The sequence below is a fragment of the Sinocyclocheilus rhinocerous genome, unplaced genomic scaffold (genome assembly GCF_001515625.1).
Source record: "Sinocyclocheilus rhinocerous isolate Xijiao unplaced genomic scaffold, SAMN03320098_v1.1 scaffold611, whole genome shotgun sequence".
Lineage (NCBI taxonomy): Eukaryota > Metazoa > Chordata > Actinopteri > Cypriniformes > Cyprinidae > Sinocyclocheilus > Sinocyclocheilus rhinocerous.
In genome coordinates this window covers 646,665-665,252 of record NW_015623515.1, presented here as the reverse complement: position 1 = coordinate 665,252, position 18,588 = coordinate 646,665, and the positions used below count along the sequence as shown (strand labels likewise).

The following is an 18,588-nucleotide window of genomic DNA, read 5'->3' as shown; positions in this document are numbered from 1 at the left end:
GCTCAGTATCGGGCCGATACCGATACCAGTATCGGTATCGGTGCATCCCTACTGAAGACCTTGATTAGCTGGATTAGGTGTGTTTGATTAGGGTTGGAGCTAAACTGTGCAGAGCTGTGGCCCTCCAGGAATTGAGTTTGAGACCACTGACATAAAGCCTACATGAATACATAAAAAACACCCAATAATTCAAACTAGCAGATTAAGGGTTAAAAATAGTGGACATAAAAGGGCCCCTATGCTGGAGGACGAGGCCCTAGAGAGCACTTTGTTGGGTGTTGTGACAAAATCCTCAACTGTGATTCATATATAGCTGGATTAGGTGTGTTTGATTAGGGTTGGAGCTAAACTGTGCAGAGCTGTGGCCCTCCAGGAATTGAGTTTGAGACCACTGACATAAAGCCTACATGAATACATAAAAAACACCCAATAATTCAAACTAGCAGATTAAGGGTTAAAAATAGTGGACATAAAAGGGCCCCTATGCTGGAGGACGGGGCCCTAGAGAACACTTTGTTGGGTGTTGTGACAAAATCCTCAACTGTGATTCATATATGATCATAAAGCAACAATAGACGACGTCCAGGGGCCCCTGTAGTCTTCCAAAGGCATGGCTGGGACTCAGAAAAGGGGCCCTCAAATACATATTGGGTTTCGGTACATGCACATTTAGTCATTTCGCAGACCCTTTTATCCAAAGTGACATACGAATAAGGAACAGTGCATGCAATTTATCATAAGAGTAATATATGCTGTACACAATGACAAGTGCACCCTTAAGTTGTACAAGTAAATACAAGAAATAAGAGAATGATGCCCTCTATCCATGTGGGGGAAGTCTGGGGCCCCGGGGGAATGTGCCCCACATGCTGTGTCTGCAATGCTGATATGAATTTATAGGAACATTAAGCACTGCCATGCAAGCACTGACATTAAATCAATTCAATTTAGATCTATGCTACAGAGCAAGTAGGAACAATCGTTTTTCAATCATTTTTGTCACAAATTGTACTTCAATCTTCAAGAAATGTTTGAAGACAACTCACACTTGGTCCGCAACCATTACCAAGTTACTTCCAATCTTATCTCCATCTTAGTACTACTAGCCTGATGCTTTTCAAGCCAACTTTGGGATTTTTTATTGCAGCATTTTTATGTCACTGTCTCCCTACGATTAATCATACTGTAGTATTGCTCATTTGCAAGTCGCTCTGTATAAAAACATATGCAAATATGAATAAATGTAAATATCAGTGCCACATCGAGTTCCCAGATTTTTCTGGACTAATGTTTTGGTGCATTTTTGGAGCTTGATAGTCTCTGTGTCTATGTTAAATGTATCAAAGAGAGCAGCCTGCACATTCTACAAAATATGTACTTTGTGCATTCCACATAAGAAAGAAAATCATACAGGTTTAAATCAACATGATCTTAAGTAAACAATTCCCGATTTTAATTTTTATTCAAGACTCATTCAGTAACATTACAACTGCTATGCACTGCTAAAGAAAGGGGCTTTTTTTTTTTTTTTTATGGAAAGCATACAAATATGCTTATATGAATAAAATGTGTAGTAAAGGATAACTTAAACTCAAACAGTGCCCAAAGATGGGACAAACACGTTGCTGTCACTTTAAATCTTATCTCACAATCACAAGCTGATGATTTCTCCGGCTAACTCTGGCGTTTTGTTTTGACACTGCAATGGCCGCACTTGTTTATTTATATAAAATTTATATTTAAAAAGCATCCTAGCAAACACTGGAGTGGTTTTACTGAACAAGCTGTCGCTGTCTCTATGACAGAGACAACGTTGTCTTCCCTATCTGCCCTCCTGAGCTGCGGTCTGTGTGTCTGTCTATCAGCTCGTGGACTGTCGTGTCTTTAAAGTAAAAAGCGTCATGACAACACCGTGTGTGCGAAGCATGCGTTTGTTTTACCTGGTAAATGCACCTAACTTTCTTTAAGCTCAGTCTCAGGACACTGCAGTCGGGTCGCTTCCCGTTGCAGCCTTTCTTTCTATCGGTGCCTTGACAAAGGTAAAAAATACCAGGATGTAGGAACTTACAGCAATGTGCGTGGACGGATAGGGTCTTAAAGCAGTCCCTCCCTCCATAAAACACAATTACGTTTTGCATAAAAAAATTAAATAAAACCGGCCATTATGAATTAGTTGCAGATAACTTAGCGGTATTTTTTAGTTTTCTAATTTTTTTGTTTTATATTTAATATTAAGTATTAAAAAATAACCGGTACACCAATTACACACAAAAAGATGCCCTATGTGTCCCTCATGAAAACAATGTAAACAATGGCTTTAACAATACTAAAAATATAAAATAATATAATAGTATAAAATTATACTTTGGCATTATGTAGGCATTGCGTATCTTATATATTATATATACGTATTACGTATCTTATATTAAATATATATAACGTGTTAAATAATTTTTTTAAATACAGATGCAAACCTGTTCAAACCTAAGAGAAATGTAACAAATGTATGTTTATTCATATTTTTCGAATATTGAACACAATTTATTTTTTTAAAATTTCAATTTTACAATAAAATACACAAGGATACAAGTTTAAGAAACTCATAAAAATATCAGTAATATGAATAATACAATTTAATTAAACTGTCATTTCATGTAGAATAACTGTATTTTCCCAAAACGGTCTGTAAATAAATGTACCAATCAAAACTAGAAAACAAAATATATTTAATCCTATTTTATAATTCATGAATTAAATAGCATGTACAAAATGCAAAATTTTGGTTACAATCTTATGTAAAATATGAAATAAAATCTTCAAAATGGGACCCATGGTGCACCCGTCACTATATAACAGTCGCTACTGTCTCTTTAAATTTACCCAGGAGCCCCTAAAGGAGCCCCAGGGGCCCCTAGCTCGGCTCTCCACCCTGAAGACAAGCAGAACATCTAAATACAAACAGGAGACCGCTTAAAGTCACCGACCATTTGACAGATCTGCACTCCAACTTCGATCTAAATGCGACTTGTATGGTCTCGTAAAGTTAAATTTACTTAAAGCAAACAGCGGTGAGGCTTCAGTGCAGAGAGACACTGCACACACTGTGATGGGTGAGTGCGTGTTTCAGATATTTAGTCAACCACCCGACGAATGCATCTACGAAATCCTCCGGTTGTGACATTTCCACGTACAAAAGGTGCGAATCCTGTACGTTAAAATCACATACCACAGGTATGGATGAAGCGGAGTCCAAAGAGTCGGTGCACAAAGCTGAGAAGACAGAATCTCGCTCATTAATAATAAAAGCTAAGGAAGAGGCGGCGACACCGCAGCGGGGACACTTGGGGGACCTCTCAGCAGGTAAATGTTGTGTTAGGCATTTAACTTTGACCATTAGATCGATGGCTCTCTCTTGGAAATGTTAAAACCCGTGACGAACAATAGCATGCAGCGGCATGGCCCCTAATCTTTCGGGCTCCACTATAAACAAAGGCAAAATAACCATGCTGCATATGCATACGCGATGCGCCGTCACCACCTAGCGGATATAGGTAGTACTGCACCATGCCGCCGCCCCCTTGTGCTAAAAATGGGCCTGCGGAAATACCACATTTTCACTTTGATATCCGTTTAAATCGTGCTAAATTATTATTTGCGTAACTATTTTTCTTAAAAGAAAAGTTATTTGAATATTTAAAAAATTTGAGACTGCTACCAATAGTAGTAAAAATAACAATTAGAATATATGCTGACAGATTATAATATACATTTTATAATTCGTTATAGCAACATTTTTGATTATTGAATATTAACTATAAATAAATAATTAGTATATCATAAAATATGATATAAGTTAATTTCAGTTACAATATTTGACAATGACTTTTAGCCTATCAGCAACAGACTAATGCTAAATAACAATAAATATATGAATGTATACATATATGCTGACAGATTATATGTAGGTTTATGCAAAAGATTTACTTTAATATTTGTTTAATCAGAATCAGAATCAGAATGAGCTTTATTGCCAGGTATGTTTACACATACGAGGAATTTGTTTTCGTGACAGAAGCTTCCACAGTGTAATAGAATGACAGTGACAGAACAAAAAACACAGATAATAAAAAATAAAAAAATAAAAAAAATAGAACAAGTAAAATAAGGAATAAAAAATATACAATATATATATATAATACTCACCAGTCGTTAATATTTTTAAATATTTTTCTGAAATACAAAATAATTTGCATTGTCTGATGAGATTACTAGCTTTGTTGTCTTTTGAGATCAACAATATAAAAATTAAAACACTACTACTGCTTAATATTTACAATAATAGTGATTTGAATATGTGCTGACAGATTTTTCATAGATGTATGCACAAATGGGCTTGTAGACAAAAACACTTTAACATTATATAACATTTTATAATAATCATGACAACATTTTTAATATTTGTTATATATATTAAATAATTTGTATATCACAAAATAACGTTCATATTTTGAAATTCCAAAATACACAATTTTCACATTTTCCTATAAAGTTTCTAACTTTAGAATGACCTTTAGTCTATCAGCAACAGTCCTATTTAAGTAATGATAATAAATAATTTTTGTCCAGTATAACATATTGTATGTTCTGAATATACCTATAGATTTAAAAAAAAAAAAAAAAAAAAACATTTATGCACAAAAAGTGCTGACAGAAATACATTTTCACTTAATATTCATCTCCATCATTTTATATATATCTCCGGTATTTTATATTTCACATTATACTTCATCAGTGACACTCTCTCTTTGTGTCCTCCACAGGTCAAGAGGACATGACCAATGGTCTCACATCTCATAACAGCCAGGACGTTCCTGTCACCTCTGTATGCTCCCCAAGCACCAGTTACTGGTGTGTCTCAGAGAACGCAGACTCTCCTTTCCTTCTGTCTCCAATCCCAGGACCATCTACAAAAGACCCTCCTCCATCAAAGCACACACCTGGCCGAGACCACCGGCGCTATTACCATGAGTACTGGCGCAGCGAATACCTCATGGACTTCGACCCACAGAGACAAGGGATGATCTGCATGGTGTGTGGCAGTTCACTGGCCACCCTGAAGTTAAGCACCATCAAGAGGCACATCAATCAGAAGCATCCGTACTCGCTGCTGTGGACCGAGTCCGATAAAGATGTGATCCGGTCGGGATGGGAGAGTCATTTGAATCGAGAAAACAGCCAGTCGTTATGTCCCGATCCAGATGTTCCTCCAGAGTCACAGGAGATTCTGGATGTTAACAGGCACTCCACAGGTCTGTGTTTATATTGCTTTGTGCTGCTTTGTGTTTGTGTGAAATGTCTGAATCACATTAAACCTGACAAAACATGTGTTAAGGTTCACCCCCCAAAAAATCTATAATATTTTGCTTAAAGAAAAGTAAACAACTTTTAAGAAAAATACAGATATTTTGCCATCTAATATTATTTTCATGAGATTATTTTTAATTATGCACATTCGCCTAATTATCATGACTCATGTAATTCGATTTCAAAAAATTAGAAATATCAATTTAAAATATTATAAACAATTAAATATAATTTTGAAAGTACAGAAGTTATAAAAATATTTTTGTATGTCTATATGTCATGCTCTTTAAAGCCTTTAATGTATGCTAATATTTGTATTTTTTTAATTAATTAAAAATAATTGTGTCTGGGCAGGACTATTTTCATTACTGTAATAATAAGAAATAAAAACTAAAATATTTAAACATCTGGATGGAATACAGTAATGAGATTTTAATGGGAAATGTGTTTAAATCTCATGAAAATACTGTCACAATTCAAAATTTTTTATATACAATTATTATTTGATTTCTTTTTTTATATTGTATTGTAGCACTTTGAATGTGAGGAAAATAATAAGATAATATATACAAATAAAATATGTTTTTCTTTATTTCATAATTTTTTAATTTACTTTAATTTTATTGTTATTATTATTTTATCTCTTCTTGAGATGTTTACTTTTATATTGCATTGTAGCGCTTTGAGTATGAGAAATGCACATTATAAATAAGATGCATTATTTTATTTAATTTCATAACATTTAATTAACATCAATTTATTATTATTATTATTACTACGTAAAGTGCTTATTCTTCACATCATTCTAGGCAAGCCTAGTGGTTCCATCTCTCCAGTACTTCAGGCCCAGTCTGGCATTAGCAGGGTCACACCATCCCCTCCGGCCTCCTCGGTCCAGGAGCTCCCAGGCCCCACAGCTCAGGTGATGGAGCGCTACCTGAACGACTCGCTGCACGCCTGGTTCCGCCAGGAGTTCCTGATGGAATACCAGGCAGACGAGGGCCATCTTGTATGCATGGTATGCAGCTGTCTGTTGCCTTCGCTGCACCTGGATCACATCAAGAGTCACGTGCTGGATCTGCACCCGAACTCTCTGCTGTACAGCGCTGAGGAAAAGCACTCTATCCTGCAGACCTGGGCTAAGACGCACGGTGAAGGTGAGAGACGAAACAAATCAGACAAAATGAGAGAATCTAAAAAATAGGTTAAGCATCTCTAAAATGTCATGGATTTGTTGCATACACAAGCTGTTTAATTGTAAAAATAAGTTAAATGTGATATTCAAAAAATAGAATAAAGAGAATAAATGAATAATATTATGAATATATTTATTTCTATGAGTCGGTCTGATTTCAGTTAAATTTTGGTGCAAAAAAAGCACAGACTCAAATTAAAAGGTAATAAATTTTTTATGTTTTTGAAAGAAGTCTTTTATGCTCATGAAAGCTGCTTTTATTTGATCAAAATACAATAAGTTAAATGTGATATTCAAAAAATAGAATAAAGAGAATAAATGAATAATATTATGAATATATTTATTTCTATGAGTCGGTCTGATTTCAGTTAAATTTTGGTGCAAAAAAAGCACAGACTCAAATTAAAAGGTAATAAATTTTTTATGTTTTTGAAAGAAGTCTTTTATGCTCATGAAAGCTGCTTTTATTTGATCAAAATACAGGTAAAAAAAAAAAAAGAATATTGACAAATATTATTACTTGAACTGTCTATTATAAAATAACCGTGCAGAACTGTTATGAAAAGTCAAGACAACAAACTAATTAAATTAAAATCACCAGATAAAAAGATATAATATGAATAAAAAACTATAAATAAAAGTATTATAAATATAATGTCTTTTTGTCTTTGACTATGGTCTATTACAAAGGTGCAACTGCTTACATTTTTCTTTTAACCCTGCAAGCAAAACAACATATAGTCCTGTTTTACTGTAAATTACACACCGTTTTTTTTCTCATCTTTAATAAATTTTTTTCTCTTTGCATTTCTCATTTGTCATGCAGAGTCTCACACTTTACAACCTCAAATCAAATCGGAACAACATGCCAAAGAAATAAACATAGATGGTTCAGCCTCGTTTATTCCTCTGAATGTGGATCCCATTCAAGAAAACTTGATGAACTACACAAGAGGAGATGAGAATCCACCAGACACTGGCCAGAGATCCCAGCCCTTACCTTACTATCCCAGAAAGAGAAGACTGAAATACGGCAGCCCCTGGCGTCTCCGCCTGGATTATTTAGTGGCGTACGGTCCTCCGGAAAACCCGCTCTGCTACTGTATGGTGTGTTCTGAACACCTGCCTGTGCCGAGGGTCAGCAACTTCCGCAAGCACATCCAGGAGTGCCATCCGGAGACGAGCAGCCTCAGCCGAAGTGAGAGAGATGCTGTGGTCAGCGCCTGGATAAAGGAGGAGAAAATCGACAAGGCTACACCGAAAGAGGATGGTAAGTACAGACAACTAGACCCACAACATCAGATATAGAGAGATTCAGACTATCATCACTGTAAATGTCATAATTTTATATTAAAAGAAAATCATCATACAAAAAAACCACCAGAAGTTTGAACCAAAGTTCCAACTTCGTTTCCCATAAAAAATCTTTAAAACCAGATCAATTAAACCCGAGAAGCAAATTTGATTCTCTAAAATGAAAGATTATTTAGCTTCTCAGGTAAATTTACCTTGTTTTAAGGATGTAAAGGTATACAAGATGTACTTGATCTTGAAAATATGTTCATTAATGTCCTTTAAAATTATTACATATCACATTATATTTCAGAAGCTAAAAATAGTCAAATTAAACATTTTCTATTTACTAGTGTTTTCAGTTAGCCTCTGCTTAGCAAGCTAAAAGCTTGAAAACTAAAGATGAATTAGCTTCTCAGGTAAATCTATCTTGTTTTAAGGATGTAAAGATATTGAAGATATACTTAATCATGAAAATATGTTAATTAATGTCCTTTAAATTACATATTACATATAGCATAATATTTTGGAAGCTAAAATTGTCAAATATTTCTTTTTCCTAGTGTTTTCAGTTAGCCTTTGCTTGGCAAGCTAACAGCTATTTAGCTTCTCAGGTAAATCAATTTTGCAAAGTAGGCTATACATTCGAGTTGTACTTAATCATGAAAATAAGCTTGTTAATGTTTTTAAATTACATAACATTATATTTCAAAAGCTAAAAATAGTTACACTTCTCTTTCCTGGTGCTTGCAGTTAGCTTTCACGTAACTAGCAAGCGAACAGCTTGAAAACTAAAGATTATTTAGCTTCTCAGGAAAACGTATCTTGTTTTAAGGATGTAAAGATATTCATGTTGTACCTCTGAGCCAACTCCGCTTAGCATTAGCCACAACAAGGTAGGCCAAATTGTTAGGCCTATGTAAATTTGCTTATGGTTCTGATGTCAAAATGTTACAATTTCTGAATGAAAGTATTCGTGTTGGATTGTTAAAGAAAAATCCTCTTATAAATCAAATATATAGTTTAAAAACAATAATGTGACTCTCTCTTTTCTTTTGTTTGCCACTGAAGTCCCACAAAGTGGCCCTGTCACTACAAACGCTGCTGGTGACACGCAGGTGTCTCCTGTGAAATCCACAGAGCAAGGAGGTGAAACAGAAGACAATAATAGCACAAATATCACACCATCAACACAGATGCCTGGGCGGCACAGGCACTACCCGGGGAAGGACCAGCGGCGCAATTACCAGGCCCGCTGGAAGATGGACTTCCTGATGGACTACGACTGCAGGAAGCACGGATTGATCTGCATGGTGTGTGGCGCTACGCTCGCAACGCTAAAGGTCAGCACCATCAAGAGACACATCCTACAAGTGCACCCTCATTCGCTGGACTACAACCCAGAGGAGAGGCAGCTGGTCCTGCTTTGCTACAACCAGATCTCAGCGCACTTTCATTCGGACGACTGTTTTTCGGGTTCGAACCACGGCCATAAAGAGAATACTAACGGCAATGCTTATGTGAATACCGAATGCACTACGAGCCAGAGCACTTAATTGAAACAGAAGGGTTAGGGATGAGTTTTCAACATCCTGTTTTTTGTTTTCCGTCACTCAGGAAGTTTGCTGCGGGGTTAAACTTTTTTTTTTTTTTTTTGAAGGATGTGACATTGTTGAAGAATTAATGTACTTTTTGTCTCAGTAAAGCATCTGGAATGTTTGATAAGCTTAAAAAGAATATTTATGCTTGAATCACTTTTGAAAGTGAAACATGAAGCCACCAATGTCATTTAAACAGTTCATTTTTCCCAGCAAGCGATACATTTTCTCTTCTGTGGATGAGCACTCTTTAATGCATTTGTCCATTCATTGCTCTTTTTGTAGACTGCAAGACTGTTATTGATTCCCATGCTTGACATTTTGCATGACATCACACATTACAGTGAACAATATTATTGTAATTATAGCACTTAAAATGGGTGCTCAGTACAAGTTTTTGGGACTGTTACTAAGCTAAAAAAAATCTGATTTCACGTGCCATTTTTCTCAATCACATTTTGCGTTTTGAAAGAAAAAGCATAAATATAATATATGGTTTATAATATTAATGTTATATAATACTGGTTCAGTTCACCAAAAAGTTATATTGAAATAAAAATCTTATGGACTTTCTGTTTAGGCAAAGTCCAGTTTCTTTTGAGTGAGATCCATGTCTCAGGGAGCGTTTTATTCATCATTAATTTTCTGCATTTATGAATCTTCTTCCGTTTGAATATTGAATTTAATCAAAAAGGTGCAATTAAATGGGCAGGTAACGCATGCATGTTCTCTAATCATTAACAGTTCCTGGTTGCATTTATTTACGATATGCTGTACAGCATGGAATAGGTTATTAGCAAATATCCTTTTTGCCAATTTATTTCTCGTCACAAAAATGAATTTTGCACTGGTCTATGACAAACAGTCATAACGTTGTCAGTTCTCTCTTTAATCCTGTACAGAGTGAACTAAAAAACTAATGCGTCAGCACTGGTGTCACATGAGGATGCACAATGTTTCACCTCTTCTTTTAATGCCATTTTTCTGACCAAATGCAACTTGGAGGCACAAAAGTTTGGAACGTCCCACAGATCTTTTTATGGAGATTCCTGGAAAATGGCACGCAATCTTCTTTGTGGTGACAAGATTTGGGGTTCAAACTCTCAGGGTTACAACGTTTAGGAGTAACGCATCGACATTTACATTTCAAGTTATGCACACATACTGTATAAGACACTACATTCATCACTTGTATATACTCCCTTCTTGAGTTTGGATTTAAATATCATTCCTTTTGAGTTTCTCGTATAATTTACTGCAACACCAATAACCAATAAAATGTCAATTAATGTCGGTATGAAAAGCCTAGTTCTTTAATTAATTTATTCAACATTTCTGGTACAAATGATAGATTCATATGTATGGAACTGTAGCTGTACAAATTAAACTTTGTGATCTATAAGATTTGAATGTTTTTGAAACAAGTCTCTTATGTTCACCTGGCTGCATTTATTTGATGAAAAATACAGTAAAAAGAGTAATATTGTGAAATATTATTATAATAATTTTCTATTTTAATATATTTAAAAGTTGTTTTATTCCTGATATGGGTAAAGCTGAATTTTCAGCATCATCACTTCAGTCTTCAGTGTCACATGATCCTTCAGAAATCATTCTAATCTCATTCTTCTGATTTGGTAATCAAATTATTGTCAGTGTTAAAAACAGCTGCTTAATATTTTTGTGTATTTTTAGTCACGTTTGATCTAGTTAATGTACCCTTTTATGCTATTCATTTAAAAAAAAACAAAAAAACAAGCACTACAAATGCTTTTGGCATTTTTATTAAGTTCACTTTGACATCATTACAGGGACCACAAGTTTTCCTGTTTGCATCCAAAAGCTCCCACATATTAACTTAATTCAAAACTAACAAACTGAATGTAGATGTTAGTCATCACATCTAGTCTTCAAGAGTCCAAAGCAAAAAGAATGTGATCTCCGTCAACCCTTCTCAGAGAGAAACACAGGAAAGAAGAAACAGCAAACATGCCAAGGTACTACAGATTTGGTAATCAAATTATTGTCAGTGTTAAAAACAGCTGCTTAATATTTTTGTGTATTTTTAGTCACGTTTGATCTAGTTAATGTACCCTTTTATGCTATTCATTTAAAAAAAAACAAAAAAACAAGCACTACAAATGCTTTTGGCATTTTTATTAAGTTCACTTTGACATCATTACAGGGACCACAAGTTTTCCTGTTTGCATCCAAAAGCTCCCACATATTAACTTAATTCAAAACTAACAAACTGAATGTAGATGTTAGTCATCACATCTAGTCTTCAAGAGTCCAAAGCAAAAAGAATGTGATCTCCGTCAACCCTTCTCAGAGAGAAACACAGGAAAGAAGAAACAACAAACATGCCAAGGTACTACAGGAATAAGTAAAAAAAAAAAAAATTCTAATATTAAACTGAACCTCAGAAGAGAAGAAAACGGATAATAAGACGAAGAACCTAAACAGAGAGGTTTGCATCTATTAAAAAATTAGTTATATAGTCATAATTTACCCTTAAACGCAAAGAAAACAATGTGGTAATGCAAACTGTCAAGAGCTTGACCTGTTCTTCGAAAGCAACACCGCACATGTGATCTCGACTGTAGAACATGCTAGTTAAGCAACACAATGACAAGACACTTCCGTCTGAATCTGATCATGTGTGTGAACATGCATACGACACAAAAAGGGTGAGAGAGAGAGAGAGAGAGAAAATCATGTACAGCAAATCAAAGTATATTAGAAAGGGGCAATAATCATAGAACAAACTTTTAAAATGTGATGGAACGTGTTAGTGTTAAACCTTCAATTTTCCAATTTGGACATGCTTCCAACTGCATCAGCTGGAATGTTAAGCGAACAATGCAATAAAACCATCAGGAGCTGACAGACTATGCAGTAACAAAAGCAACAATATGACTGTAACTTGATATATGGTAGATAATCCATTTATCACGTCGTAACTGTGCGCATAAATGCATTTGAGTAGTTTTTGCGCGGACTGACGCTGCTTTTAAAACACAGCGGCCCAACCTGAAGCTATTTTTACTACGCTACCCCTTCCCTTTCAGAAATAAACTCACCCTTGTAGTTGTATCCTAAAAGCCAACCGTGTTTACAGTGGGGTTTCGACTTAAGGAAAAACAGTGTTACCACATGTGATTAGTAAGTGTAATTATCCAGCTTAAATAATCGTTCTTTGCAGCCTTTTAAAATATTTAAACCTCTTCAGTGCCCAAGGTGGTAAACGATGCCCCAAAATGCTGACAAAAAAAACGTACTTAGTCTTACTTTTCTAAATTACATGAATTATGGGCGCTGGCCCCGTTTCAACAAAAATCGATGACTTGTGGGGCCAACATCACATCAAGCAGAAAGTTATTGCCTTTCTCTCCTATATTCTGGTGCTCTGACGATCCTATACATAAAACTCAATCTTAAGGTTATTCATATTTATTGTTACGAAGCCAATGTCAGACAGGGGACTTAAAGCAGCCATCCTAATCGAGATATAATATAATAACTATTATTTGAAGAGTAATAACAATAACATTTACATGTGATCTCAACTCAGATGACTGAGTGCGAGAGAGGTGCGAAAGAGACAAATATAAGAGCTGTATATTTGTTTTTTTTAAATATAAAAAGCAACACTAACTACTTCACAGCAAAGAGCCTGTTGTAATCGAACTATATATACATACACAATTTAAAATTGCGCCAATAACAGGAAGGAGAGTGAACTAGACCGAATTATCACTGCTGGTAGCGTCCCGATCCATCCTGACTGATCAAAACGTGCAAGTCTAGAAATGTTCAGTGCATTTCAGACGAATACGTACACATTTTTCGAAGCACAAAGAGGGGGGAAAGTATGTTTCATAAAGTTCTCTATTTTTTTATTTTTTTTTTGCCAGCGGTTTTCAGTGAAATGTTCATTTTTTAAAAGTACAGACATTTGCTTTTGAGTCAAACACCTGTCTTTATTCATTACTACAGCACCACCCAACCCAACACTCAAAACCAGGTCATAGGTTCAGTCTAGTTCACAAATCCTTCCGTGCACTGGCCTTCAAAATGGGCATCCAGTAGCATTACATCACTTCCTGTGTTGAAAAACACCAGCTCCTGGAGCCCCGAGCTTCTTTTCCTAATGCTCATTAATAAGCTGCAGAGTTAACATTGAATAACAAGAAGCTTTTTAGATTTTACATACTAGCTGGTTCAGTGCAGATCATGGTTGTTTTAAGGTGTGGGGTTAAACGGGAAGAGAGGGAAAGGGGCGGGGCTTAGTGTAAGGGGAGGCGGCTAAAGATAGAAGGATGGTAAACATGGTAACGAGGGATCGGAGAGGAGGATCATTCTGCTTTACAGCGCTTCATGGCTCCTGGGAGTTTCTCTTGTAGCCTGAAGGAGAAAAAAAATGAGACAAATGCCCATTAGGTGGCAATGTTACTGTGACGAGAGGGGCGGGGCCGAGAGCCGTGGGAGCATTAGCATTTACTCCACCGGCCTCGCTCCGTTCCCACGGCTCTCGGCCCCGCCCCTCTCGTCACAGTTACTATGTGGCATCAAGGTCTCACTAATTGGCTGCCATTTCCAACACTCAGTTCTTTATAGATAAATAGCAGGCACAGATGGTATACATTTTTACTGTATTACTCTACTCAAAGCATACTCACTTGGCAATTGTAGTGTTGACTTGAGTGCGTGCAATGTCAATGTAACGGTCAATCTGTGTCTGTGGAAAGAGCAAAGAGAGCTTGCATCATAAGAAACAGTGATTGTAATATCACTGTGCTTTGAAATGTGAATCTTTATTATATTAAATCACAGCCTTTAACAAGTTTAATAATCACATTAGGTTGTATTGCGATTTCTGTTTTTCTGTCTACAAATTTAAGACCGCATGATATTGTAATGAAACTTTTCTTATACCATTAAAAATATATGTAATATTTAATTTAATATATTAAATTGGACTTTTTAAGAACCTGCAGGGACTCTCTAACTATACAGAATATTTATTGAGGCCACTTTTGTGGATATAAATATATATAGGTGGAAAACAGCCTGAATCATCATAAATTATGTGTCAGATCAACGTATTGTCTGTTACCATTAAACATTTTTGTGACTTAAAACAAAATAAACGGAAATAAAACACATTTAAAAACTTTAACTTATTTTATTTCAGGTAGTTGCTGAGAAAACATCTCTTTTTCCATTTACTTTAACGTGATGTACTAAAATAACTAAAAATGAGATAAAAATACAAACTATATGGACATATTTTTTTTTAAATGACAAAAGTACTTACTAAAACTAACTAAAATGAGCAAGAAAATGGATAAAATATCAAAATAGAAACTAATTCAAAATATTGATAAAAACTATCATAGTAAAGCTAGAGAGTTGTGGCTTTAATTTTCTCACTGTAAAGATATTAAAAACTGGGTTACTAAAGTTTTGAGGTCAGTGCATAGTGTTCTGCGCCATGGAAATTAAAGAGACAGTTCAGAGTTTTGTGGCACCATTATGGATGCATCATTATAGCCGTACATTAGTGCTGTATTTAATTTGTGAAAACTGCATCAGGCACTCATTAACAATCACAGTTACATAAGAATTTAGGACTTGACAAATGCTTTAAGTAAAGATTATGACAAGTCTTCAGTAAGGGCTTACATAAGACCCCTCTGGTGTAATAATCATACATAATGATTACTATTCGCTCTGAGTGGGCCGCCTGCTCTCAAACACTAACTGCATTTGAGCATGTGTCATCCATCATAAGATGCTTTTTTTTTTCAAAGCAACTCTTTATAAGTGTTTTTAAATGTTGTACTTGTTATGAATGTAACGAAACTATTTTCTATGTACAAGTTTCCTCTGTGTCATTAAAGATCATGAGTAACAAGAGCAACCTGTAATACTAGTTAACATGATAGAGTTGATTGCTAATACATGGAGGTACGTGAATACAACATATGCTTTTCTATCCCTCACCCTGCTTAGGCAGAGCTAAATTAGTTACTACGGAAAATATTTTATTATAATTATTAGATTACGGTTAAAAGGTTTGGGGTCAGTAAGATTTTAATAATTCTTTCAGCCAGGGCGCATTCAATTGATCAAAAGTGGCAGTAAAGACATGTATAATGTTACAAAAGATTTCTATGTTCTATTTTATTTATTATTTATCTATTCATCAAAGAATCCTGAAAAAATGTACCACAGTTTACAAAAAGAACATCAAGCATTGATAAAAAAATTTTTCTTGAGCAGCAAAACAGCATATTATAATGATTTCTGAAGGATCCTGTAACACTAAAGACTGAAGTAATGATGCTGAACATTCAGCTTTGCCATCATAGGAATAAACTGCATTTTAAAATATATTCAAACAGAAAACAGTTATTTTAAATTATAATAACACTTCACAATATTACTGTTTTTAATGTATTTACTATTTACAATAAATGAAGCCTTGGCCAGCATATGAGATTTAAAAAAAACTATTTAAAAATCTTACCGACCCCAAACTTGGAGAGTATTATTATTATTATTATTAGGACCCCGACAATAAATGCTTTTTTGGAGCACACAGTGCATAGTTTGCAACTGAAAGATCTAGATCCAACCTTGTTTTTCTCATAGATGGGCGGTACACTGAAGAGCAGGATGTCGGCTGGAAAAGAAAACATTGAAATGTGGATTCATTCTCAATTGATCAGCCTATAACTAAATATGAAGCAATTTGGTTCCCCACAAATCAAAAATACCCCTCAAATTTAAGTGCGATGCTAAAAGTGGAACATTCGGCCTACCGAGGATGAGGATAGTGATGCCATTGAAGACCGCTCCAACATATGTCATCAGCCACATAACCACTGCCAGCTGAAATCAGAAGGTAATGTGGGTCAAACAAACAGAAAGCCAGAGAGCAAAATTATTTTAATGAATTCTGAAGTAAATGCAATGCTTTAATAAAAATCTTACAGCTAATATAGCAAGAAATAACTGCTCCTTGTTGCCTCTTGTCATTTTTGGAGTCACTATAAACTTAAACTGTATTGAATATATATATTTTTGTATGTACTGGAGAAAGTCATGCACGTTTTGACCAAGTAGATAAATAAATTCTGAAAGAAATTAATTTTTTGGTAAACTATCTCTTTAAATCATAGCATTTATAATTGCTGGCACTGACCTTGAGGGAATCCACCAGATCCTGGACCAGAAAGAGGCGGCTCATCTGCTTGAGCACACGGTTGACGTGGGTGAGACAGGCGTCCACGTGCTTGCGGAAGGTCTCGGGGCATTGTCAGTAAATCACATGCAGAATTTTCCCCTCCCATCGGCGCTTTTATGGAATTGCGCTCGAACGCCAATTTGCCCGGTTTAGTAAATCTGGCCCTATTTTCTCAAATATCTACTTTACAGTGAGTTTATTGACAGGACACATAGACAGACAGGCAGGCCAAAAAGACAAGGCTCTTACTTGAAGGGATGTCCATCGCTGGACTTCTGCACAGCCTGGATGACAGATTTGTAGATGCGGAAAGAGATGGTGACACAGAGCAGGGCCAGCAGCAGGTAGGAGACCACGCTGATCACGCTAAACGCTGCCAGAGAAAGCAGCAACAGCAGCGACACGCCAAACACCACACCTGACTTCTTAGGGTCCCGCCAGTGCACCAGGTCATTCACTGCACGACAGAGAGAGCATGTGAAAACCGTGTGCGTGGCGTGTTTCGATGAACGTATAGAAACAGTGACAAAAAAAGAATGAATTGTTGAACTGGTGCAAAACACTTTAAATCCCGAGCCTGCAGCTGTAAAAGGCAGCAACACATTATTTTAATGGGTTCTCTTTTTGTACCTGAACTGCAAAATCATTAGGTCTCTCATAAATAATATGGAGCTCATATTTTCCATACGGTTGCGGTTACGTAACGCAGTTTTCGAGTGGCTGGTGATGTGGCGTGAAAGGAACCTTTTAAAGAAGCCTTACATAAAAGGCATTCTTCACGTGGAGCGATGCCTTGAGGGGGTTCGGCTCTGTGTGTTTCCATTTCTCAGGAAATCACGGACATATGGTCTATGGGGGAAGACGGTGGTATTCAAAACATCTAATTACATAAGGAGGATGCACAATTTTGGACCCTACAAGAACAGAATAATACACCCATATATATTTTCCTGGCAAAGTCTTATTAGAGGAGGAATTCCAACTTGGGCATGTGTGGGGACGGGTCCTGTAACACAAGACCATACACGTGCAAGCGCTGGCTGGTTGAAAACACAACCACGTCTTCCACTGTTACTATGTTTGGTCTGTCAGCTTTAATATATCACCTCAAGAACAGATATGGCGTTCACACTCCAGGAGACTGTAAATGCATTCATGCATTCAATTCAAGCAATACATGGTCAGGTACAGCTTTTCCCCTCAAGTTTTCAGAGAACTTTTAAACTCTGAAATGCACTGATCACTAAATATTCAATTTTTATTAAATATATATACTGATTTAATATCTGTTCAACAGGGCATATAAAATTACATTTTTGCAGCATGATTTTAATTGGTGAATACAACCAAGGTCAAGGTCACTAAGGTGGGAGAGGCCAAAATAAGTAAATAAGTAAATATAATTAGGGTTCAAAAATTTGGGGTTGTATAATTTTTTATATTTCTTTCAAAAATAATGTTTTTTTTTTTTTTAAAGAAGACTCACCAAGGCTGCATTCATTTGAAGAAAAATACAGTAAGAACAGTAATATTGTGAAATATTATTTCAATTTAAAATAACTGTTTTCTATTTTAATATATAAAAAAAAAAAAAATGTATTACTGTGATGAGCTTTCAGCAGCTATTACTCTAATCTTCAGTGTCACATGATCCTTTAGAAATCATTAGGGATGTAACGATTCACTCAACTCACGATTTGAATCGATTCACGATTTTGATTTCACGATTCGATTCACGTTTTAAAAAAAAAAATTTTTTAGAAAATGAGATTTAAGACAAATTAAATGAAATGTGTCCTTTTATTATTGCTTGGACAAAATGCTGCACATTTCTTTGTGAAATTGAAATATAATACTATAATAATATACTAATATAGCACTTG

General features: G+C 35.5%; 3 protein-coding genes and 1 long non-coding RNA gene across 4 annotated transcripts in view; 2 read left to right on the top strand and 2 right to left on the bottom strand.

Annotated features, from left to right (window-relative positions):
• Window positions 1–2,049, bottom strand: part of LOC107708877 (uncharacterized) — an 11,186-nt gene extending 9,137 nt beyond the window's left edge. Inside the window, exon 1 of the mRNA XM_016513274.1 lies at window positions 1,941–2,049. The gene's annotated coding sequence lies outside the window, so the exon portion shown is untranslated. The remainder of the gene's footprint in view (window positions 1–1,940) is intronic.
• Window positions 2,050–2,916: 867 nt separating this feature from the next.
• LOC107711891 (uncharacterized protein C11orf95 homolog) lies at window positions 2,917–9,835 on the top strand. The gene is made up of 5 exons (XM_016517009.1): window positions 2,917–3,360; window positions 4,821–5,309; window positions 6,174–6,521; window positions 7,386–7,829; window positions 8,924–9,835. The coding sequence occupies exons 1-5, from the start codon at window positions 3,234–3,236 to the stop codon at window positions 9,406–9,408; spliced, it is 1,893 nt and encodes a 630-aa protein (XP_016372495.1). The 5' UTR covers window positions 2,917–3,233; the 3' UTR covers window positions 9,409–9,835.
• Window positions 9,836–11,224: 1,389 nt separating this feature from the next.
• LOC107708829 (uncharacterized) lies at window positions 11,225–13,348 on the top strand. Its single transcript, XR_001636419.1, has 2 exons — window positions 11,225–11,447; window positions 11,822–13,348. It is a non-coding gene; the product is annotated as an uncharacterized LOC107708829 (long non-coding RNA).
• Window positions 13,349–16,830: 3,482 nt separating this feature from the next.
• LOC107708747 (reticulon-4-like) overlaps window positions 16,831–18,588 on the bottom strand; it is a 16,214-nt gene continuing 14,456 nt past the window's right edge. The window contains exon 4 of the mRNA XM_016513083.1: window positions 16,831–17,162. Within this exon, the coding sequence (XP_016368569.1) occupies window positions 16,951–17,162 (212 nt within the window). The 3' untranslated portion in view covers window positions 16,831–16,950. The remainder of the gene's footprint in view (window positions 17,163–18,588) is intronic.

Excerpts from the sequence above, each read along its gene's own strand:
- LOC107711891 (XM_016517009.1), top strand. The coding sequence starts at position 3,234 with ATGGATGAAGCGGAGTCCAAAGAGTCGGTGCACAAAGCTGAGAAGACA. Across the intron at positions 3,361-4,820 it reads CTTGGGGGACCTCTCAGCAG|GTCAAGAGGACATGACCAAT; the intron begins GTAAATGTTGTG and ends TGTCCTCCACAG. Across the intron at positions 6,522-7,385 it reads GGCTAAGACGCACGGTGAAG|AGTCTCACACTTTACAACCT; the intron begins GTGAGAGACGAA and ends TTTGTCATGCAG.